A 24,169-nucleotide genomic window follows, 5' to 3' on the forward strand; every position below is an offset into this window, starting at 1 on the left:
TAGTGGATGGGTGAAGCCATTTATTGTCAAACAACTGTGTTTACTCTTTTTAAATCATAATGACAACAAACTACCCAAATGACCCTGATCAAAAGTTTACATACCCCAGTACTTAATACCGTGTATTGCCCCCTTTAACATCAATGACAGCTTGAAGTCTTTTGTGGTAGTTGCGGATGAGGCTCTTTATTTTCTCAGATGGTAAAGCTGCCCATTCTTCTTGGCAAAAAGCCTCCAGTTTCTGTAAATTCTTGGCCTGTCTTGCATGAACTGCACGTTTGAGATCTCCCCAGAGTGGCTCAATGATATTGAGGTCAGGAGACTGAGATGGCCACTCCAGAACCTTCACTTTATTCTGCTGTAGCCAATGACAGGTCGACTTGGCCTTGTGTTTTGGATCATTGTCATGTTGGAACGACCAAGTACATCCCATGCGCAGCTTCCGGGCTGATGAGTGCAAATTTTCTTCCAGTATTTTCTGATAACATGCTGCATTCATCTTGCCATCAATTTTGACCAAGTTTCCAGTGCCTTTGTAGCTCACACATCCCCAAAACATCAGCGATTCACCTCCGTGTTTCACAGTAGGAATGGTGTACCTTTCATCATAGGCCTTGTTGATTCCTCTCCAAATGTAACGTTTATGGTTGTGGCCAAAAAGTTACATTTTGGTCTCATCACTCCAAATGACTTTGTTCCAGAAGTTTTGAGGCTTGTCTCTGTGCTATTTGGAGTATTGTAAGCGGGATGCTTTGTGGCATTTGCGTAGTAATGGCTTTCTTCTGGCGACTCGACCATGCAGCCCATTTTTCTTCAAATGCCTCCTTATTCTGCATCTTGAAACAACTACACCACTTTTTTTCAGAGAGTCCTGTATTTCAGCTGAAGTTATTTGTGGATTTTTCTTTGCATCCCGAACAATTTTCCTGGCAGTTGTGGCTGAAATTTTTGTTGGTCTACCTGACCGTGATTTGGTTTCCACAGAATCCCTAATTTTCCACTTCTTAATTTAGAGTTTGAACACTGCTGTTTGGCATTCTCAATTGCTTGGACATCTTTTTATATCCCTTTCCTGTTTTATACAGTTCAATTACCTTTTCCCGCAGATCCTTTGACAATTCTTTTGCTTTCCCCATGACTCAGAATCCAGACACGTCAGTGCAGCACTGGATGAAAGATACAAGGGTCTTTCAGGAGTCCAGAAACTCACTGACCTTTTATACACACACACTGACTACAAGCAAACAGATCACAGGTGAGGATGGTTACCTTTAGTAGCCATTCAAACCCGTTTGTGTCAACTTGTGTGCATGTTATCAGGCCAAAATCTCCAGAGTATGTAAACTTTTGATCAGGGTCATTTGGGTAGTTTCTGTTGTCATTATGATTTAAAAAGAGTAAACACAGTTGTTTGACAATAAATGGCTTCACCCAACCACAAACCATGAATGAAAGAAAAGTTTGTGAATTATCATTCATATTCTCTGACAAATGGCCAGAAAATCACAAATTCTGCTAGGGTATGTACACTTATGAGCACAACTGTGTGTGTATGTATGTATGTATTTATGTATGTGTATGTATTTTTGTATGTATGTGTATATATGTATGTATGTGTGTATATATATATATATATATATATATATATATATACACACACACACACACACACACACACACACACACACACACACACACACACACACACACAGGCAAAAAAGTATTTGGACAGCCACCGATTGTGCAAGGTGACCCACTTAAAAAGATGAGAGAGGTCTGTAATTTCCATCATAGGTACACTTCAACTATGAGAGACAGAAGCTGGAAAAAAAACAGGAAATCGCATTGTATGATTTTTAAACAATTTATTTGTATATTCTTGCGGAAAATAAATATTTGGACAATCAAAGTTTACCTCAATACTTTGTAATATAACATCGGTTGGCAATTACAGAGGTCAAACGTTTCCTGTAGTTCTTGACCAGGTTTGCACACACTGTAGCAGGTATTTTGGCCCACTCTTCCATGCAGATCTTCTCTAGATCTGTCATGTTTTGGGGCTGTCGCGGGCAACACGGACTTTCAACTCCCTCCACAGATTTTTTTTTTTATTGGGTGGAGGTCTGGAGACTGGTTAGGCCACTCCAGGACCTTGAAATGCTTCTTATATAGCCACTCCTTAGTTACCCGGGCGGTGTGTTTGGGGTCATTGTCATGCTGTAAGACCCAGCCACGTTCCATCTTCAATGCTCTTACTGAGGAAAGGAGGTTTTTGCCCAAAATCTCACGATACATGGCCCCATTCATCCTCTTCTTAATACAGATCAGTCGTCCTGTCCCCTTTGCAGAAAAGCAGCCCCAAAGCATGATGTTTCCACCCCCATGCTTCACAGTGGGTATGGTGTTCTTGGGATGCCATTCATCATTCTTCTCCCTCCAAACACGGCGAGTGGAGTTTATACTAAAAAGTTTGATTTTGCTCTTCTGACCGCATTACATTCTCCCAAGATCATCCAGATGGTCACTGGCAAACTTTAGATGGGCCTGTACATGTGCTGGCTTAAGCAGGGGGACCTTTCGGGCGCTGCAGGATTTCAATCCATGATGATGTAGTGTGTTACTAATGGTAACCTTTTTGACTGTGGTCCCAGCTCTCTTGAGGTCATTGACCAGGTCCCTCCCATGTAGTTCTGGGCTGATTCCTCACCGTTCTCAAGATCATTGATACCCCACGAGGTGAGATCTTGCATGGAGCCCCAGGTCGAGGGGAGATTCAGTGATCTTGTATTTATTAAATTTTTTAATAATTGCACCAACAGTTGATCTCTTCTCACCAAGCTGCTTGCCTATTGTCGAGTAGCTCATCCCAGCCTTGTGCAGCTCTACAAGTTTGTCCCTGGTGTCCGTAGACAGCTCTCTGGTCTTGGCCATGGTGGAGAGGTAGCAGTCTGACTGAGGGTGTGGACAGGTGTCTTTTATACAGATAATGAGTTCAAACAGGTGCCATTAATACAGGTAACGAGTGGAGGATAGAAGAGCTTCTTAAAAAAGAAGTAACAGGTCTGTGAGAGACAGAAATCTTGCTGCTTGGTAGGTGTCCAAATATTTATTTTCCACAAGAATATAATTTATTTTCCACAAGAATATACAAATAAATTGTTAAAAAATCATACAATGTGATTTCCTGGTTTTTGTTTTCCAGATTCTGTGTCTTACAGTTGAAGTGTACCTATGATGGAAATTACAGACTTCTCTCATCTTTTCAATTGGGTCAACTTGCACAATCAGTGGCTGTCCAAATACTTTTTTGCCCCACTGTTTGTGTGTATATGTATATATGTGTGTGTGTGTGTATATGTATATATTTAGAATATGAAAACAGATGCCGATACATTTCATTAAGTTATCATTTGTCTGTGATGTAGCTTGCAGAAATCAGCTAGTATTTACTGATCTGTCATTTAAAAATAAATAAAAACCCTTTTATGTATATTGTTTTGCACTACGTAGTTGTCAGCCTCCTCGCTGCATGGAAACTCGGCATTTGCTATGACACTGTCCATTGAGGAGCAAGCGTTTCATGCAGTGCGCTCTATATGTGGCATGCTGTCTCTGGGCCAGCTTCCCCCACAATTGAGAGTGCTGGGAGGTATATTGGCTCTTAAGCCTGTTGAAGCGAAATCTGATCATTTATATGTAATATATGGGGAGATTAGAATTTACGTTGGAAAGTGAACACTGTCTAGTAATTTTATTTAGAGCTTGTCTCTCTTTTATTGGATTGTGTTTGAAAGCAAAACTGGTAAAATGACTGTTAATGAGCCTGTTTCTTCCCTCTTTCCCTTTCAGTCTGTGCAGTAGCTGTTAGGAATTGCCTGGAGTGTCAGCAGCACTTGCAATTAAAATCCACAGGAGAAAATATGAAAAACCAGAAGGCAATTCATGGCCTGGTGAGCACAGCAAAGTCTGCTGCAAAGGTAATGTGTGTGTGTGTATGTGTGTGTGCCCAAAGCATGATGTAAAACCGTGTTCCTCATTAAGTTCCTAACAAAAAGGACTGTGTACTCTGAGAGTTCACTGATCACAGGAGGCTGTATAACCTCGTGTATAGCAAACGTGTTCTGTGTGTACTGCTAAGCAACACTGGATCACTGTAGACTAATCATTACGTAAAAGTTGCTTGTTCGGTATTCTCGGCAGGTGTGCATATTTGTTTTTAATTTTCATATATACTGCTTCATTTTATTTCCTTTTTAAAGTTTCCTGAAGTGAGATTATTCTCATTTGCTGCTATATGATCTCTTTGCGTTAGGGGTGTGAATGAATGGTATTCACACTACGCTGATGGTGTTCTGGAAAAGTGTAATGTAGAAATAATCTTTGATATTACTTAATTTTAAGACCTTGCAGTGACTTCTACTTTTTAATAAATAAAAGTAGTTTTGTATGAATACTTCCTTCTCCTGCACTAATGTGTAATATGGGTATGAGCTGGAACACTTCTAGCTAACCCGTTCTAATTGGGAACTTAGTTTATATTACAGTATACAATAGTCAACAAGTACAAAAGGTCTAAAATGAAATAAGTTAGTGCGCCTTTGAGAAGTATATGATCTTAGTTTGGGGAATAGTGTTATGCACGCCTCAACACTGCTGCAAGTTTCATCGTACCAGTTTGTTGCTAGATTAATACCTGGAAAATTAATTTTTACTAGCTGATGTTTCAGGTTTCAACCGGGCAAAGGTTTGCTAGGCGGAACATTTTACCCTTTTTCACCCCTTTAGGAATTGAAAAAACCCTGCTTAGTAGCTGGCTGCAAATAACGGCCACTGTTTTCAGACCGCCCAGCAGGTCATATGTTCCAGGTTACCCAACAGGTGCACAGTGAGAGTTCACAAACTGTCACGTTTTCAGAGAGCACAATGGTGATGCATTATAAATAGCAGCGGACGTTTTGCCACAAAATGATCAATTGCAATGCCAATATAATTCTGCAAATCTACGAACCAAGGTGGTATATGATTTGCCCTGCTCAGACATCGACATCATAGAATAAGACACTCCTACAAGTAGTCTATCTGCTATTTATAGTATATAAATAGTCACCATTTCTTTCCGTCTCTCTCTGAAAATGGTAAAGTAGGTTTGCGCAGCATACCGGTTGTATATTGGTGTTTACCTTGGGGACAATGCACTCAATTTACGTTTGCCGATTTGTCCTTACTGTTGAGACAAAGTCCTTTCTGGCACAGATTCAAAGTATCTGCTAGAGGAGTCTATGCAGAGTTGCATGCTTTTTATATGGGCCAGAAAATCCAATACTTTCCTGGACTTGTGGGCAGGTGCATTGTCATGATGGAGAAGGGCACCACAAGCACAAGTTCTTGGATTGCACCTGGAAATGGTTTTCAGCATTTGCGACAGGCAGTTGTTAGCTTACCAGTCCTCTGTGATGGTGCGCTGCTGCAGGGGTGGTACGGTAGCTACATGACCAGTCTTGACCACAATACAGCCACCTTCTGCTTGGCCATGCTGCACTCGCGTCAGATCTACTGTGTCGGTGCACCTCCGACTGGGGTCCACTGGGCTGACTGTTTGGTTTCGGGGTAGAAACAGGAATCCTCACCACTGATTATCTCCAAGACAGAGTTAGAGCGATCGCTGCCAAACCTGGCCAACATGTTGCCTGAGTAGCCTTCTGCTCTCGAGTCAGCTTATGTGGAACCCAGTGTGTAGAAACCTTGCTCAGTCCAAGATTTTCATGGAGTATTAAGTGGCTAGACCCCTTTGAGATGCCTATCTACTCTCACTTGGCCCACGGTCAGCCCGGTGACCACTTCAACCATGGCCTGCATGCCAACAGCATTGTTCTCGGTCAGCTGCAGGACTCCTAGTCCTTCGTGCACTGTTTCCTGAACCATAATTCTGCAAACTACTCAAACACAGTGGTTCAGGATGGTCCTTCCACCCCAAAAGCAGGTTGCTGTCAGTCAAAATTCTCCTACTGTTGCAGACCATTCTTACAGTCACAGAAGATCATGGCTCACCAGTGGCCTATGTTGAGCTCCATAGCGAGTTTGTGAAGGAAGTTGAACATGCCGATTTCTGTGTGCAGTGCTGCTTCTGTAAGGTTCTGTACCTTGATATTTCCCAAGAACTTTAGGCAGAGATTGCAGTTCACAATCCTTCAGGTTGTGTCTATTCTACCTATGCATTGCGCATCTGGAAAACTTATTACACACCCCTCATGTTAAGGATTCATCATAGATTATAAATTCTGTCACATCTGTTTCTTACAAGGCCACAATCTGATACAGCTTTACATCCATACTGCAAAAACTTTTGTTCCACGGGAACGCTGCCCACTTCTTCAGACAGTTTATTCCTAAAATAATTTTTCTTTGGGGTCCATGGTCTCGACAGGGGCCGACACTGAACAATAAAGCTTTGTGAGGCTCCCAGGATGCAGTGGGCTCCTCTGACTTCATACCCAGCCCCCATGCTCAGACACATCAGGGTTTTTTTCAGTGCCAGCATGGAGCTGGTCACACTTAACAAGGGCTGCACACTGCAGCCCAAGCTTTTATTTTATTCTTTAACATTTTTTTTTTATTTTTTTTTACTGAGCTATCGGCATCTACAACAGGAAGCCATGATGCTCCAACACCTCCCACCAGGCCGCGACACCACAACTGGGTGCATGATTTCGGCGGGACCCCTGGCACACTTCCTTTCACTGGCAGGGATGCAGGGGCACCTGGGACTGCAACCGAGTCACTGAGGGACAGGTAAGGCAGGTAACCTGTTTGTGGGATCTGCGTATAGCACAGTCCATTTACAGCTTTCCTGGGGAGAGGGTCAGTGGCGCTGACATGCTCCCTTACCATTAAATGTTCCCTGCGGGTACACTAGACCACAAGAGCTCTAATGTACACTGGCGCTGGGGACACTGGGGGACATGTAAGGCGGGTATCCTGCTCGTGGGACCCGCGTATAGCGCAGTCCATTTACCGCTGGCCTGGGGACTCAGACGGGCCAGGAGAACCGGAGGTGAAGTTCAGCGGCCCCTCCCTTAGCCCAGGGTGCCATTCCACAGCAGTCTTCCCACTTTGGGCTGCTCCTCCTTCATCCTACCCCACAGAGAGACGATGGGCCACCATTATTTGAGCTCTGCAGGTCTCCAGGAGCAGTGGGCAGAATCTCCTTGTATACATCTACCGCATAGCAGGTTATACAAAGTGCTGCATCCTACCAAGCCTTTTCTACAGAGCAGGGTAGTTGATATCAGTGCCCATTTCAGTTACATTGTTTTCTCATATGTCCTAGAGGATGCTGGGGTCCACTTCAGTACCATGGGGTATAGACGGTTCTGCAGGAGCCATGAGCACTTTAAGACTTTTTCAGAGTGTGAACTGGCTCCTCCCTCTATGCCCCTCCTCCAGACCCCAGTTTAGAAAATATGCCCAGGCAGACTGGTCGCATTCTAGTGGAGCTCTACAGAGTTCTACTAAAAGACTTTGTTTAGGTTTTTTATTTTACAGGGAGACTGCTGGCAACAGCCTCCCTGCTTCGTGGGACTTTGGGGGAAGAAGTAGGAACCAACTTCCTCTATAGTTTCATGGCTCTGCTTCTGCTGACAGGACACCATTAGATCCTGAAGGGTACTGAACACTTGCTGCGGCTATGCGCTCACTCCCACAGCATGCCGTCACCCTCCTAACAGAGCCAGAAGTCAGAAGACTGGTGAGCAGTGTACCGGAGATCTGCAGAGAGGGACCCCTCCGGTCATCGTGATGGATTAAGGTACCGCACAGCGAGCGGGAACATGCTCTCCATGTACACAGAGTCCAGTGGGGAAGGAAGGGGGGGGGGGGGGCGCACGCGCGCCCTGGGCAGCATGAACCCTACTCTCACTGGCAAAAGGTAGCATACTCTGTTTTACACTGTCCTACACCCCCGCAAGTATAAAGATCGTTTGTGATGCCTGATGAGAAACATGCCATTGCAGGAGGCGGAGCTTCTTCCTCAGGCAGCCAGCACACTTCTCAGCGCCATTTCCCCCCAGCAGCAGCAGGGGAAGACATGCTGATCCTCCTCTCCACATCTGACAAAGTATCAGGGTGCAAAAAAGGGGGGGGAGTGTATAATTTCGGTGCTGAATTCTATTATTGGCATTATATAAGCGCTTGAAAGGTCTCTGTGTATAAAATACGATACACAGGGATTTGTTATTTTGGCGCTGAGTTGTGGACTGGCAATTCCTTTCTGTGTCCCTCTGACAGATTTTACTGTGGGTCTGTCTCCAGTAGCCCCGGAGTGTCTGTGGTGTGATTTTGCACGTGTGTGACATGTCTGAGGCAGGGAGCTCTTCCCCTGAGGAAGCCATTTTAGAGACACAAGGATGTAAGGTGGTGGAACTGCCGTCGCACCACGAGCCTGAATGGGTGAAAGAATTACGTGATAGTGTGAATCATATAAGTAAGAGATTGGATAAATCTGAGTCTCATGCAGAAAACTGGAGAAAATCCGTGGAAGACGTGATTTTTAATAGTTCTGCCTTTTCATCCACAGGGGGCCCCTCTGTTTCACAGAAAAGGTCATTTGCACAAGTAGTACACACTGATACCGACACGGACTCTGATTCCTGTGTCGACACCAGTGATTCCAGGGGAATTGATCCAGAATTGGCAAAAAACATTCAATACATGATTGTTGCTATAAGGGAGGTGTTAGAGGTTACGGAGCCCCCTCCTTTACCACAGGAGAAGGCTTACTTTAATAAAGAGAAGAAACCTAATGTAACTTTCCCTCCATCTTATGAACGGAACAGACTCTTTGAGGGAGTCTGGACAAACCCTGAAAAGAAATTCCAGATTCCCGAAAGAATTCAGGCAGCTTACCCCTTTCCTGCAGAGGACAGGAAAAGGTGGGAGTCCCCCCCCATTTTAGACAGTGCTCTGTCAAGGTTAACAAAAAAGGTGATTCTCCCTGCGACTGGGACTGCTTCACTAAAGCAGCTGGCAGACCGCAAGTTAGAGACTACGTTGGAATCTATTTATGTGACCAATGGGACACTACTCAGGCCTCCATTGCCTGTGCGTGGGTGAGTAGTGCTATAGAAAAGTAGTCAGAAAACTTGTCATCAGACATCGACAAGATAGAGACGAGAAACTCCTAACGTTAGGTCATATCAAGGACGCGGCTGCGTACATGCTGGAAGCCATGAAAGCTATCGGTCTCTTGGGATCAAGAGCCGCTACCATGGCGATTTCAGCTCGTAGGGCGTTGTGGATTCGCCAATGGAATGCAGACGCGGATTCCAAAAGGAATATGGAGGCTCTCCCGTACAAGGGCGAGGCTTTGTTTGGAGATGGGCTGGATGCCTTCGTTTCTGCGGATACCACAGGTAAGTCGACATTTCTCCCTAATACTCCAGCGCCGACAAAAAAGACGCTTCATTCTCAGATGCAGTCCTTTCGGCCCAATAAAAACAAAAAGGGCAAAGGTTCCCCTTTCTTTGCAGGTAAAGGAAGGGGAAAGGGAAAAAAGTCCACGGCGTCTCCAGGATCACAGGAGCAGAGGTCAACCTCTGCTTGTGTAAAATCTTCAGCATGACGCTGGGGCTCCCTTGCGGGAGTCCGCTCCGGTGGGGGCGCGTCTGAAGCTCTTCAGTCAGATTTGGGTTCAATCTGGCCTGGACCCATGGATCGTACAAATAGTGTCCCGGGGTACAGGTTAGAGTTTCAAGACATTCCCCCATGCCGATTTTTCAAATCTGCCTTACCAGCTTCTGTTCCAGACAGGGAAGTGGTATCAGCAGCAATACAAAAATTATGTCAGGATCAAGTGATTGTCCTGGTTCCCTTGTCAGGAGAAGGGTTTTATTCAAGCCTTTTCGTAGTACCGAAGCCGGACAGCTCGGTCAGACCGATTCTACACCTGAAAACACTGAAACTCTACCTACAAAGGTTCAAATTCAAGATGGAATCTCTAAGGGGATCAGTACTAAATCCCGCTGGACGGGATCCCGGCGGTCGAAATACCGACGCCGGAATCCCGACAGGGGTGGCGAGCAGAACGCGCCCCCTTGCGGGCTCGCTTCGCACGCCACGCTGCGGGCTTGGTGCCTCGCTACGCTCGGCACACTATTATATTCTCCCTCTATGGGTGTCGTGGACACAAATGGAGGGAGAATATGTCAGGATTGTGCTGGTCGGGATTCCGGCGTCGGTATTTCGACCGCCGGGATCCCGTCCAGCGGAATCTTGACCGCCTCCCTCTCTCTAAGGGCAGTGATTTCCAGTCTGGAGGAGAAGGACTTCATGATGTCAGTGGACATAAAAGATGTCTACTTACATGTTCTTATCTATCCTCCGCTTCAAGCTTATCTGAGATTCGCGGTGCAGGATTGTCATTACCCATTTCAAACTTGACCGTTCGGGCTGTCCACGGCACCGAGGGTATTTACCAAGGTGATGGCGGAGATGATGGTCTTCCTTCGAAAGCAGGAATCAACATAATTCCTTACCTGGATGATTTTTTGATAAAGGCGAGGTCCAAGGAAAGGTTGGGGCAGAGCATTGCACTCTCTCTGACAGTACTTCAACAGCACGGTTGGATCATAAATTTTCCAAAGTCACAGTTGGAACAGACGACAAGATTATCGTTTCTGGGGATGATACTGGACTCAGAAGTACAGAGGGTATTTCTTCCAGTAGAAAAGGCTCTGGAAATCCAGAGAATGGTCATACAAATTCTAAAACCAACAAGGGTGTCGATTCATCAATGCATACGTTTGTTGGGAAAGATGGTAGCGGCTACGAGGCCCTACAGTTCGGCCCATTCCATGCCAGAGTATTTCAGTGGGACCTATTGGACAAGTGGTCCGGATCCCATCTGCACATGCATCAGAGGATAATCCTGTCATCCAAAGCCAGAATTTCGCTCCTGTGGTGGCTTCACAGTTCTACCTCCTGAAAGGGTGCAGGTTCGGGATTCAGGATTGGGTCCTAGTAACCACGGATGCAAGTCTCCGAGGCTGGGGAGCAGTCACAAAAGGGGAAAGCTTCCAAGGAAGATGGTTAAGTCATGAAATCTGTCTTCACATAAATGTTATGTAGTTGAGAGCCATTTACAACGTCCTTCTACAAGCGGTGCATATTCTTCAAGATCAACCCATACAGGTCCAGTCAGACAATGTGACAGCAGTGGCGTACATAAACCGTCAAGGCAGAACAAAAAGCAGAGCGGCAATGGCAGAGGTGTCAAAGATACTCCTCTGGGCAGAAAGACATGCAAGAGCTCTGTCGGCAATTTTCATTCCGGGAGTGGACAACTGGGAAGCGGACTTCCTCAGTAGACACGATCTCCACCCAGGAGAATGGGGCCTCCACCAAGAAGTCTTCGCAGAGGTGACGAGTCATTGGGGAGTTCCTCAAGTAGACATGATGGCATCTCGTCTCAACAAGAAGCTTCAGAGATATTGTTCCAGGTCGAGAGACCCACAAGCAATAGCAGTGGATGCACTAGTGACCCAGTGGGTGTTTCGGTCGGTGTATGTGCTCCCTCCACTTCCACTAATACCAAAGATTCTCAGGATCATAAGAAGAACGGGGGTTTGAGCGATCCTCATTGTCCCAGACTGGCCAAGCAGGGCTTGGTATCCAGATCTTCAAGAGTTACTCATAGAAGATCCCCGCCCTCTTCCTCTTCGCGAGGTCTTGCTGCGGCAGGGGCCGTGTGTATATCAAGACTTACTGCTGCTACGTTTAACGGCATGGCTGTTGAACGCCGGATCCTAGCCCGAAAGGGTATTCCCAAAGAAGTCATTCCCACACTTATTCAGGCCAGGAAAGGAGTAACGTCTAGACATTACCACAGTATTTGGAGAAAATATGTGTCTTGGTGTGAAACCAAGAAGGCTCCAACGGAAGAATTTCAGTTAGGACGTTTTCTCCATTTTCTTGAGGCGGTTGTGGATGCAGGCTTAAGATTGGGTTCAATCAAGGTCCAAATTTCGGCTTTGTCCATTCTCTTTCAGAAACAATTGGCCTCCCTTCCGGAAGTTCAGACGTTCGTGAAGGGGGTTCTGCACATCCAACCTCCTTTTGTGCCTCCTACGGCACTGTGGGATCTTAACGTAGTCCCTTCAATCAGATTGGTTTGAACCTCTCCAGGAGGTGGAGTTAAAGTTTCTCACTTGGAAAGTGGTCATGCTGTTGGCCTTGGCATCCGCAAGGAGGGTGTCTGAGTTGGGGGCTTTATCTCTCAAGAGCCCTTATTTGATCTTCCATGAAGATAGGGCTGAACTACGAACTCGTCAGCAATTTCTTCCAAAGGTGGTTTCTTCCTTCCATGTGAACCAACCTATTGTGGTGCCAGTGGCTACTGACACCTTAGCTGCTTCAAAGTCTCTGGATGTGGTCAGAGCGTTGAAAATGTATATCACGAGAACAGCTCAGATAAGGAAAACAGAGGCACTGTATGTCCTGTATGATCCCAACAAGATTGGGTGCCCTGCTTCTAAGCAGACGATTGCGCGCTGGATCAGAGGTACGATTCAGCACGCTCATTCCACAGCAGGATTGCCGATACCGAATTCGGTGAATGCCCATTCTACAAGGAAGGTGGGCTCGTCCTGGGCGGCTGCCCGGGGGGTCTCGGCATTACAGCTTTGCCGAGCAGCTACTTGGTCGGGTACAAACACGTTTGCTAAGTTTTACAAGTTTGATACCTTGGCCGCTGATGACCTAAAGTTTGGTCAATTGGTTCTGCAGGGTCATCCGCACTCTCCCGCCCGTACTGGAGCTTTGGTATAACCCCATGGTACTGAAGTGGACCCCAGCATCCTCTAGGACGTATGAGAAAACATGATTTTAATACCTACCGGTAAATCCTTTTCTCCTAGTCCGTAGAGGATGCTGGGCACCCAGCCCAGTGCGTTCTTTCCCTGCAGTTGTTATATAGTTGTAAGTTTTACACAAGTGTTAAAATTGTTTTCAGCACGTTGCTGCAATGATCATGCTTCTAGGCATGTGTTATATTAATTGCCATGTTGTGCGGCATGGTTGAAGTGTGAGCTAGTATGAATCTCACCATTAACTTAAAAGTAAATCCTTTTCTCGAAATGTCCGTCTCCCTGGGCACAGTTCCTATACTGGGGTCTGGAGGAGGGGCATAGAGGGAGCAGCCAGTTCACATCCTTGAAAAGTCTTAACGTGCCCATGGCTCCTGCGGAACCGTCTATACCCCGTGGTACTGAAGTAGACCTCAACATCCTCTATGGACTAGAAGAAAAAGATTTACCGGTAGGCATTAAAATCCTGTTTATTCTGCATTGTATGGGACTTGAGCTAGTACTGCTGCACAGGAGTCCTCAACTGGGAAGCAGACTTCCTCAGTCAACAGGATACTGTATTCAGGCCTCCACCCAGAGGTCTTTCGGATACTGGTATACAAATGGGGCTTTCCAGATGTCGATCTCATGGCGTCCAGACGCAATAACAAGGTTCCAGTGTACGGGGCCAGGACAAGAGATCCAGGAGCAAGCTTTGTGGACTCTCACAGTACCCTGGGCATTTCATCTGGCTTATCCTCTTCCCACCAGTGTCTCTACTTCCCAGAGTCCTGCAAAAAATGAAAGAGTTTGGCGGCACCATCGTACTAGTGGCTCCAGCATGGCACAGACACCATTGGTTCACGGATCTAATAGATCTCTCCATAGAAGAGCCCTTCCCTCTGCCTCTTCTTCCAGACCTACTCTCCTAAGGGCCCTGCCTCCATCCGCCTGATCTGTCTTTTACTGCATGGCTCTTGAGGCATCCCTCCTAAGGGAAAAAGGTTTCTCTGGGGAAGTGGTTCAGACTACGCTTCAAGCTAGGAAACCAGCCTCGCATTTACTGTATCACTGGATTTGGAACTCTTATTTCCAGTGGTGTACTCATCACTGCGACCCCAAGGTCTTTTCGATTCCTAGATTGTTAGACTACTTGCAAGCAGGCCTCACCATGGGTCTTCGTCTGGCTTCTTTCAAGGTTAAGGTCTCGGCTTTGTTTGGTTCCAGAAGAGACTGGCTCCTTTGCCAAATGTGCGTACCTTCCTTCAGTGGGTACTCTGGATACAGCCTTGATTCATCCCTCCTATCGCTCCTTTTGACTCGTCATTGGTTCTGAGGGCACTACAATGCACTCCATTTAACCAGTGGAAATAGTGGACCTCAAGTGGCTCACTGCTAAGACTCGTTTCTACTAGCTATTGCTTTAGCTCGTAGAGTCTCTGATTTGGGAGCTCTCTCATATCGCTCCCTATTTCTGATATTCCACCACGACTGGTTGGTCCTTAGGACTAAACGTGGTTACCTACCTAAAGTTGTATCTACATGTCGTGTGAATGAACCAATTGTGGTACTGGCCTTCCAGGAGCCTGCTCTCTCACCAGAGGAAGCCTCGTTGGATGTGGTCCGTGCTCTCCGAATCTATGTGAACCTCACTAGTTCTGTTAGGAAAATAGATGCCTTATTCATCCTCTCTGGATTCCATAAGTGGGGCTGGCCAGCCGGTAAACAAACATTGGCGGGTTGGCTTCGAATGACTATCTCACAGGCTTACACACAGGCTGACCTGCCTGTTCTGAGTAAAGTATCTGCTCATTCTACTTGCTCTGTGGGTCCTTCATGGGCAGCACCCTACGGAGCGTCTGCTGAACAATTATGCTATGTGGTCTTCTCCCCACACATTTCTTAGGTTCTATGCCTTTGATACATTTGGCTCCCAGGATGCAACCTTTGGCTGCCAAGTGCCCCTTTCAGCTTAGGAGCGTTACCTCCCTATAACAACTGCTTTCGGACATCCCAAGGTTAACTCTGTGGAGACCATGGACCCCAAAGAAGAAAATAAAGAGTTATGGTAAACTTTACCTTCGTTAACTATTTTTTTTTTCGGGGTCCACAGGGCACCCACCCTGAAACACAATGCTTCAATGGGTTGACTTGCGGTCACCAGTTTCCTTCTCTTCTCTGAGAGTGTGATTTTCTGTGTGCACTATACTTTCTTCTCTCCTTTCTCCAGTTCCTGCTTTGGGTAAAACGGATATGCCTGAGCATGGGGGCGGGGTATGAAGGCAGAGGAGCCCACTGCATCCTGTGAGCCTCAGAAAGCTTTGTTGTTCAGTGCCAGTCCAGGTCTCCACCAGATCATACTCAAGGTTAACACCGTGGATCCCATGGACCTTGAAGAAAAAGAGTTAACGAAGGTAAGTTTTTCCATAACTCTTTCATTCTTTTTTTATTTTTTTTATTTTGAAATTCCAAATATTTGGATAAAAATAACATACTTTATTCCTTACAGAGGGGCAGCATTTAGCTTACTTCCTTTCAGGAGTTCAAACTGAGTGAACTCCTGACTCCTGCTAATGTCGTGTCACCTGAATGAACTGGACTCATCCTCTCATGTGTTGTCACTTGCTAGTTCTTTGCAGTAGAGCAATTAAATTAGTCTAAAGCACATCTAGTAATTTTAGATCTGAAGTTTCTTGTTTATGTGTAATACATAAACTATTTCAACTGTCCACATGTTTTCTCAAGTACTGAATTCATGTTTTCTTCCAATATAAGTTGTTTAGACAGGTACCAAATACATTGTGCTCAATTAACTGCTGGATAGGGTTTATTAATTTAAACTTCAAAGCATTTTAGCTTCTTGTGGCAAACTATGTTCCAAAAATCCTTCTGTCATTTTTTTTTCTGTTGTACTTATTCAGAACCCAATTGATATTGCAACTGGAGGAATTTCTCCTATCCGAGACCTCGACAGGCTTCTTCAAGATATGGATATAAACCGCTTACGAGCTGTGGTCTTTAGAGATGTGGTGAGCAGAAGATCAATATCTTATTGCTGCATTAGCTGTACATTTGCTATTGAGAGTCTAATGTTATTCTTGTATTACTTTCTGGTTCTAGCTGTGTCCTTTGTGTATTAGTTCTCACACCAACAGGTTATGTGTTTTTACATGGAGTTTTAACTGTAATGCCAAAGAGAATTGCTTTTAGTGTTACCGAGCCTATTGGATTTTGTTACTCTGTGCATTGAAGAGTATACAATTATCTTTATCCCGAATGCCAGTGTTTAGTTTGCCTTTATGTATGTGTGTGTTGGTGTTTTTATTTTCCTATTGGCAGAAGGTATTTGCCTGAACGTATGGAATATACTAGCATTCTGCACATTGTAGCCAGTTACATACATGTTCCTGTCCTTTTGAACATGCTAATTTAGTAGCTGTTACATAATCCATTCAAATTTGCTTGACTGTGGAATTTTGTGCTACTAAGGTTTTTGGTTGTTCACGTAGAGCTCATCCCAAACCACAGAATAGCAGACATGGTGTGTCAAGTCAGCTGCTAGTCTGATGGCCTGGTAGAACTTCTGAGCACTTTCGTGCCTGGTGACACAGCCACTAATGATGTTGGAAGGGCAAATATCACTCAGGTCACATAGGTTTCAGGAATGGGAATTGTGCAGTTATGATGGGTGGAGGAGGGGGTTTTATCTACTCTTTGTTGAGGCATGACCTTATAAGTTGACTGGATGATGGTCTTTAATTTATAGGTTCCAGTGGGACAGTGATATTTCATGGTCAAATGATCATAAAAATGTAGTAGACTGTAATGAAATGCCTTTTGTACATGGGAACATTATTTTTCATTTAACAGAAAACGTGGGCTTTTATTAATGTATTGTGCTAGCTGTCCTTAATGTATTATTTTAGAAAAAAAATTATTTTGGTGTTATTCTTTTAACTTTTAAAAAAAATGTATTTTAAATTGAAGTAGTACAGAGTCATGTCTTTATCAATTTAGCTATATTATATTTTATTTTAATATGTATGCTTTATTAAATTGTTGACTGTGCAAAATGAGGTATTGGTGTATGTAGTTAAAGTAATGTAACCAGGCTGGACTGGACCACAGGGGTACAGGGTAAACCACCGGTGTGCCCCACCACCTCCTCTAAGGATCAGGTTTCAGACTGTGCACTTGAATTTTACATTATAAATGTTACCTTATACTGCACATTACTATGGTGTATTTTCTATAATGCATTGCTGTTATTAATGTGGTATATTAGCATGCATGCACTGTCAGCATTTACTATATATATTTATCAAGGGGCCCAGACCATGCACTCTAATGGTTAGCCAAGCCTATGTGGTGGCTGGCCACACCTCTTCTGGAGATTGGCCACACTCCAAAATATGGGCCCCTACTGTTGCATTCCCCTGGTGGGACCTTCATGACCCAGTCCTACACTGTATCTATCTATCTATCTATCTATCTATCTATCTATCTATCTATCTATCTATCTATCTATCTATCTATCTATCTATCTATCTATCTATCTATTTTATGAACCGTACAGTGAAGTGTGAAGGTCTGCAATTGGTAAAGGACATTAAGCATTTCTTATGTTTTTTTTTGTTCTTGCTATTGTATAGGATGATAGCAAACAGGCTCAGTTTCTAGCCCTGGCTGTTGTTTACTTCATCTCGGTGCTCATGGTATCTAAATATCGAGACATCCTGGAGCCTCAGAATGAGAGGAGGCAGACCCAAGCGAGCACCGCTTCCAGCGATCTGGAGAACGGTAGTGGCGATGCAGGAACATTAGGATTACAAGGTAGTTTATATGTGTAATCTAAAGAAATATGCAAACTGTCTTCAGAAGCAGCATTATGGCTCGATTGTTCACTACAATACAGAAATTCTGCATCTTTGTGGGTTGTCTTCAAATTATAAATTGGTTCTTGGGGATATGTCTCTTTATTAAAGGTTCAGTAAAATATAATAAAAATCCTCTCCTTTATGATAGTCCTTTTTCATGCTTTTGTTTTCTTTCTTCCTGTTTGTGCATATTTGGCAGGATATCCATTGCTGATCAAACACTGTAAAATAAAGTTGTATATTCCCTTAGTGCACTTCTACATCGTAGCAAGCAAGCAAACAAACGAAATGAGGCACAAACCAGTTAATCTAAAAATACTTCCGAATCAAGCAGCAGTCTGATGGGATGTTGCACCGCTCCTCAAAAGAGAGCGGTCTAGTGGGATGCTGCTCCGCTCCCCAAAAGTGTGCGGTCTAGTGGAATGCTGCTCCGCTCCCCAAAAGTGTGCGGTCTAGTGGGATGCTGCTGCTCCCCAAAAGAGAGCGGTGTAGTGGGATGCTGCTCCTCCCCAAAAGAGAGGGGTTTAGTGGGATGCTGCTCCTCCCCAAAAGAGAGGGGTTTAGTGGGATGCTGCTCCTCCCCAAAAGAGAGGGGTTTAGTGGGATGCTGCTCCGCTCCCCAAAAGAGAGCGGTCTAGTGGAATGCTGCTGCTCCCCAAAAGAGCAGTCTAGTGGGATGCTGCTCCGCTCCCCAAAATTGTGCGGTCTTGTTGGATGCTGCTCCTCTCCCTGGAAAAGAAAACAAATCTAGAAAAAGACAATTGCCTATTGTTAGTTATAAGGAAGTAAAAATATACCCTGTACTTCAGCAGGTGATATTAAACAAGAAATGTGTAAAATACCTAAACCATTTATTAACGCAATCACCATAAAATTATTTGTAAAAAAAAAAAAAGTTGTAAAGTTGTAGCTTTGCACATCCGCAAGCAATCTATACAGGTGGTTCTAGCGTGAAGACCGCATATACTGTAAAAAATTTTTTTAGCCACAGCAATGTCTCCTCAACCTAGTTTAATTAGATAACTAGATTCATTACGGTATAAGCGTATCCCACCTGCAGTGGTAATAATCCATTGTGTATCATTTGGGTATAACTGCAAATAAACAAGTTCCAATATATGACACCTTAAACGCTGCAAACAGCCATAGGGCTGGATTCAGTAAGCAGCGGTAATAAGGTGGTATCTCCAGTGGCTATTCAATTGCAGCCCCTATTTCACATGTGGTAAATTTGACGCTAATATGTGGTAACCCATAGGTTCAGGGAAAAATATCTGGAGCTGTGGGTTAACATGTTTGCGGCCTCCGCAGTAAACACACTTACCCCAGATTTTTGTTTTATCCTCCCTCAGGCTTGAACAGAAATCTGTGTTAAGTGGAGCCTGCAAGCTTATTTCGTGTTTAATTGAATAGCCACAGCAGACCAGTTAATTAGCCCCCGGCTAATTACTGCTGCTAATTTAATCCAGGCCATAGATGCAGATTCATTGTTTGATTAGCTATCATTCAAGTGGTTTTAATACCTTTAAAGTCTAAGGGCCTAATTCAGAGATATGCTTAACCCAATGTTTACGCACATCTCCACGGTATTTTTATGCGCATGAGCAGATCTGTGACTATGATATATCTTGCAGTGCACCAGGATGACATGCTGCTGGCATTTGGAGGCGGTGACAGGCAGCCTTCCATAAAACAGAAGCATGTCATCTCCACTTTCTGGTCATGCTGAAGCCAGTGGCGGTCTCCTCTGATGCAGCTTCACTGGCGCCGGCAGCGTGATTTCTTCCCCTGCCCATATTCCAAAGCATGGACATTGCGCGCCAAAGGCACGCCGCAAAATTTAGGGCTTCATGTTGAAGGGGCATGGCCACATAATAGTTTCAATTCACATTACACTACACAGTAGTGCCGCTTATACACACTGCACCAGGTAGAACCTCCTATACACACTGTGCCGCCCTAAGAAGAGCTGTTTTAAAGAAGATAGAAGACTTCAAGGGCTGCAGCAGAGGCACTCTAGTGCTAAATATAATTCTGATGCAGCTCCATCACCTCCCCCAGCGGCTCTGTAGACTCCCGCATCCCTGGTTGCCGGGTGCTTACAGTGGAAGCTCCGGTTCTTCACCCAGGGTGCACACACCAACCGAAGTTCTCCGGGATCGCGTGGCCGCACTCAGGGAGGAGGTAAGAGGTTCCCCCAGGCGGGACCCGCTGGAAATAGCGATCCACTGCTGCCATTAGGAGGTGGGCCGCGCATGCTGGCGTGGACACTGTGGCAGTACAGGGACCCCACTAGACCACCAGGGCAAGGGCACAGGTTGGATTAGGCTATAATCCATTTTATTAAGGCCCGCAGCACCCGGTGGTGAAGTCCAGCAAGAGGATAAGGCTCTGACTTGTAGCCCCTCCTCCAGCCCCTTGCCGCCATTTAGAGTAAATGTTACCGCCCTGGAGCTGCATATCTGTCTCCCTCACTCCCTGTCAGCGTTTGGGCGCCATTACACACAGCTGCGCTGATTCTGGGACTGCTGGGTGATGCCTCTGTAAAGCCGCCTGCATCATCAGCGCTGTGCATTTACAGGACACTTAAGTATTCTACATGTCGTTTAGACAGTGTTAGTTAAGAACAAGTGCATACTTCAGGGTTATTTAGTACAAGTACCCTGTGATATTCATCCAGTTTTTACTGTGCATTGATGTATCTGTTTATATACTTAGATTTACTCAGTAATAGTATTGCTAGTCCAGTGCAGTTTTATTGTTTGTCATAATTCCTACATTGTACATGTGACTGTTTGTGTGTGTATATAGCTGCTGGGTGATCTCTACTCCGTGTATCTCACTCCTACTGCTATCCCTATATTCTGTAACCTGAGAAGGCTCTGTGCGTCAGGGTTATTGGATAATATAGGTATTTCACAGGATATACATATTTAGTATTTTTTTGTGTTTTTCAGTCACATTTTACCTCAGAAATCCTATGTCTGTGCTGTCACACTGCACAGGGGGTTTGTGTTAGGTATTATATCTGCTGATTATTGAACTGTGTCGTCCGTGGTTTACGCTTTCATACCATGTCAGCTACATGGGGCGATGGGTCTGGGGCTGATTCCTCCGTGTGCGGTTATGATGTCCCAGATGCATTTGAGGATAACATGGCAGCGGAGGGTTCAGGGTTTGGGGGTTTTGTACCCCCCGGTCAGTTTGTAACAACGGGGGAACAACAGGGCCCGCCTTGGTCTGCCTTTTCTAATTTACTGACTACTACTGACCAGGAGAAGCGCCAAAGAGGAGGGGAAAGGCTCTACCTCCTGTGTGTATACCTTTTCAGCTGGGATCAGCATAAATTAATCATTCACATTGCAGCTACTGATTGTCTGCCTCGGATCGTGTCCCTGGGACCCACCCACTTTAGAAAAATTGAGTCACATGTCCTCAAAAGTGGGTAAAATATGCCCCATGTCACGTTTTTGCAATCACTGTACACCACTGCGAAGACGACGTAGCGGTGCAGTCAGTGTCCAGCTCTGAATTAGCCCCTAAATTATTTAATATTGCGCAGGTCCAGTATGGAGCAAAACATTCCTGTAATAACATTACTATCAGTCAAACACGGGTTCTCTCCAATAGCATAGCAGAGTGAGTAGTCTAAAGTGAGACCAGCAAAGTGTCTCCAGGAGGTTTGTGGTATTTTCCCAGCTCTTGATACAAGATAATGTTTGTGTGCTAAAAGCACTTCCCAGCTTTTCTCCGCTCTCTTATGGGTCTATTCATGAAGCAGTGAAAAGTATGGAGATGTGAGTTGGTGGAGAAGTTGCCCATGGCAACCAATCAGCATTGAAGTAACTTTTATAATTTGCTTATTATACAATTGTGCGGAGCAGCTGATTGGTTGCCATAGGCAACCTCAACAGGCTCACTTCTCTCTTTTCACTGCTTCATGAATGGTATCCACACCCTTGGTCGACGCCTATTAGTCGACAGTGACTAGGTCAACAACATAAATGTCGACACACCCATTAGGCTGACATGAACAAGGTCGACATGGTAAACGGTCGACATGACTTTTTTTACTTTTTCATTCTTTACGATCCACATGGACTACGATTGGGAACTGTATGGCGAGTGAAGCGAGCTGACACGGACGGTGTACTAATTGGGGTTCCCGTTCACGAAGAAAACGACAACACAAAAACAAACTCGTGAGCTTTTTCCATGTCTACCTTGTTCTTGTCGACCTAATAGCCATGTTTACCTATTTCTGGTGTCGACTTAGTCACGGTCGACTAATTGGCGTCAACCTAATGGTTGTCGACCCTAAGTCCCATACCTTCATGAATAGACCCCATAGTGATTTTGTCAGAAAGAAATGACACTGTAAGACACTGAAATGTGATATCTTGCATAGCACATTATGCTACTCTGTCATTATCATGTGCTGCAAAGCACAGCATGTTACTGAGCAGCAGGTTGGCTGAAGAGCTGCCTGGACCCATATATTACCATTCAAGGAGGGAGCAGAGTGTGTACCCATCAAGGGGTAATGAAGATATCTTTAGTTTAGGTTGACAACACCACTAAAAACATACCCCTTGTTTCACTATACTGTAGCTTTGCTTTTTTTGTTATGGTCAATAATGGTAATGTAAATGATAGGAGGGCCAAATTAACCTGCTTTAAACAGAGTAGTGCTCCAGAATGCTCACAGTGACTTTGATCAATTCATTGTTTTAAGGTAAAGTGAGTTTGATGTCAAGATATTAGATTTCTAGACCCTGATACAGAAAAATTTACTTCGTTTTGAATTTAATATAGATCTACTTCTTTAACTTTTTTTTTTGTGCATTGATGTTTATCTGTAGATGGCACACAAACAGTAGCAGCAGCCACCAGAGATGATTCGGAGGGCACCATATCTGTAAGAAGAAGAGACTCTGGTATTGGGGAGGAAGCAGTTTTAGGACCTAGCAGCAATTCAGACGCTGAAGCTGGGGAGAATCATGTGAGCTCAGGTCCTGACGCTGTTAGTGAAGTCTTACACACACTGTCATCAGAAGTCAGGAAAACTCAGGAGAGTGGAAATGATGGTGTAAGTGAGCAGGCAGCCACCAAAAATGTGAACGTAAAGGACATTCTCCGGAGCCTGGTCAGCGCGCCAGCTGAGGAATTGCCGATAGACCCTGCTATGTTACCGCCTACGTTTCTTGGTACACTGGGTGATCCTACTGTGGACCGTGCTGTGCAGTTCCGATCATTTGACAGGTGATTCATTTTGTTGTGTCCATGTTAAAATAGAGTAATAGATTTGTTAGGCTACATTCTCCCAGAAAACACTACCCCTTTTCCACTGGCCAAATAACCCGAGTTATTGCCAGGTCTATCTGGGTCGGGCCCCAGTGGAAACTGCTCCCAAAAAAATAACCGGGTCAAGTGGCCCAGCAATCCAACCCGCGAACGAGCAGTGTTGATCAGTTAGGACCCGGGTTACGTGGCTGTGGAAACGGACCCTACCTGGGTTAAGTGACCCGGTTAACGCTTCTACACTGTCAATACACTGTATTACACAGTATAATAAATTGCGCTGCATTAAAGAAGTTCTCAAACTTAGATATGATGTACATATGCCACAATGAATATAGATGTATATCTGCTAATCAAACATGCACCTACCTCGCATTGTGTTAAGCAGTAGAGGAGTACAAGCTCAAATCCCATCCCAGACTGTTGGGCCCTGAAGGTGCTTAATGTAGTCCTCTCAATACTGTCTATAAGTATTGGCAAGCAACCGCAGACTACAGATCTTAGGGACGGAGAGTGTAAGTCAGACATGTTTCTGTTTAATCTGTGGAAGAGCCAGCACAGTTGTTACGTGGATCAATGATCCCTCAGGCCATATTAATATGTGCCATTTGTGGGTAATGCTCCAGAAACTGAAGGTCTGATGTGAATGGCCTCTTACAGACTTGCTCCACCAGAATTCGATCAGAATTGTTTTTGTTGATTGAAGCATGACTGAAGGGACATTCATCATGTTTAGTTTGTATTTGTTATTGGGCCCAGTCCTTTTAAGGCTTCTGAATTTTCTGCTAATATGTTGAATGTTGCTTGCTGAAGAGTAAACAGTTTGGTACTGATTCCCCTCTGCACCACTATAACTCTAACACACAAGCCTTAGTATGTGACTTGTCAGAATTTGGTAACCGAATGTGACTGACTTGTAATAAGAAAAAATGTCTGAGGTGGTTTCTTGTGTGTTTAATGACCACTTTTATACATGGAGCAGTTGTGATAAAACACTCTCCTCACACCAAAGCATCCTATTGTATATCAATAAAATGGGCTTTAATTGCCCAATATCATGCATTTATTTCATTTTTGCCTTCTGGGTATTGTTGAAGTTCAGCTGTAACTGTGGTTCATCTGGTCGCCTTCTGCTCACAAAGGGGGTGATTCAGA

The 24,169-nt window shown here is 44.7% G+C and overlaps 1 protein-coding gene across 2 annotated transcripts in view; it reads left to right on the top strand.

The window, feature by feature from the left end:
* LRBA (LPS responsive beige-like anchor protein) overlaps positions 1-24,169 on the top strand; it is a 1,108,277-nt gene that overhangs the window by 317,804 nt on the left and 766,304 nt on the right. For both annotated transcript variants that reach the window (XM_063920568.1, XM_063920569.1), the window contains exons 26-29: positions 3,850-3,977; positions 15,758-15,865; positions 17,489-17,669; positions 22,576-22,975. In XM_063920568.1, coding sequence (XP_063776638.1) covers positions 3,850-3,977; positions 15,758-15,865; positions 17,489-17,669; positions 22,576-22,975 — 817 coding nt within the window. The remainder of the gene's footprint in view (positions 1-3,849; positions 3,978-15,757; positions 15,866-17,488; positions 17,670-22,575; positions 22,976-24,169) is intronic.

This window comes from Pseudophryne corroboree, chromosome 1, assembly GCF_028390025.1.
Source record: "Pseudophryne corroboree isolate aPseCor3 chromosome 1, aPseCor3.hap2, whole genome shotgun sequence".
In the NCBI taxonomy this organism is placed as follows: domain Eukaryota; kingdom Metazoa; phylum Chordata; class Amphibia; order Anura; family Myobatrachidae; genus Pseudophryne; species Pseudophryne corroboree.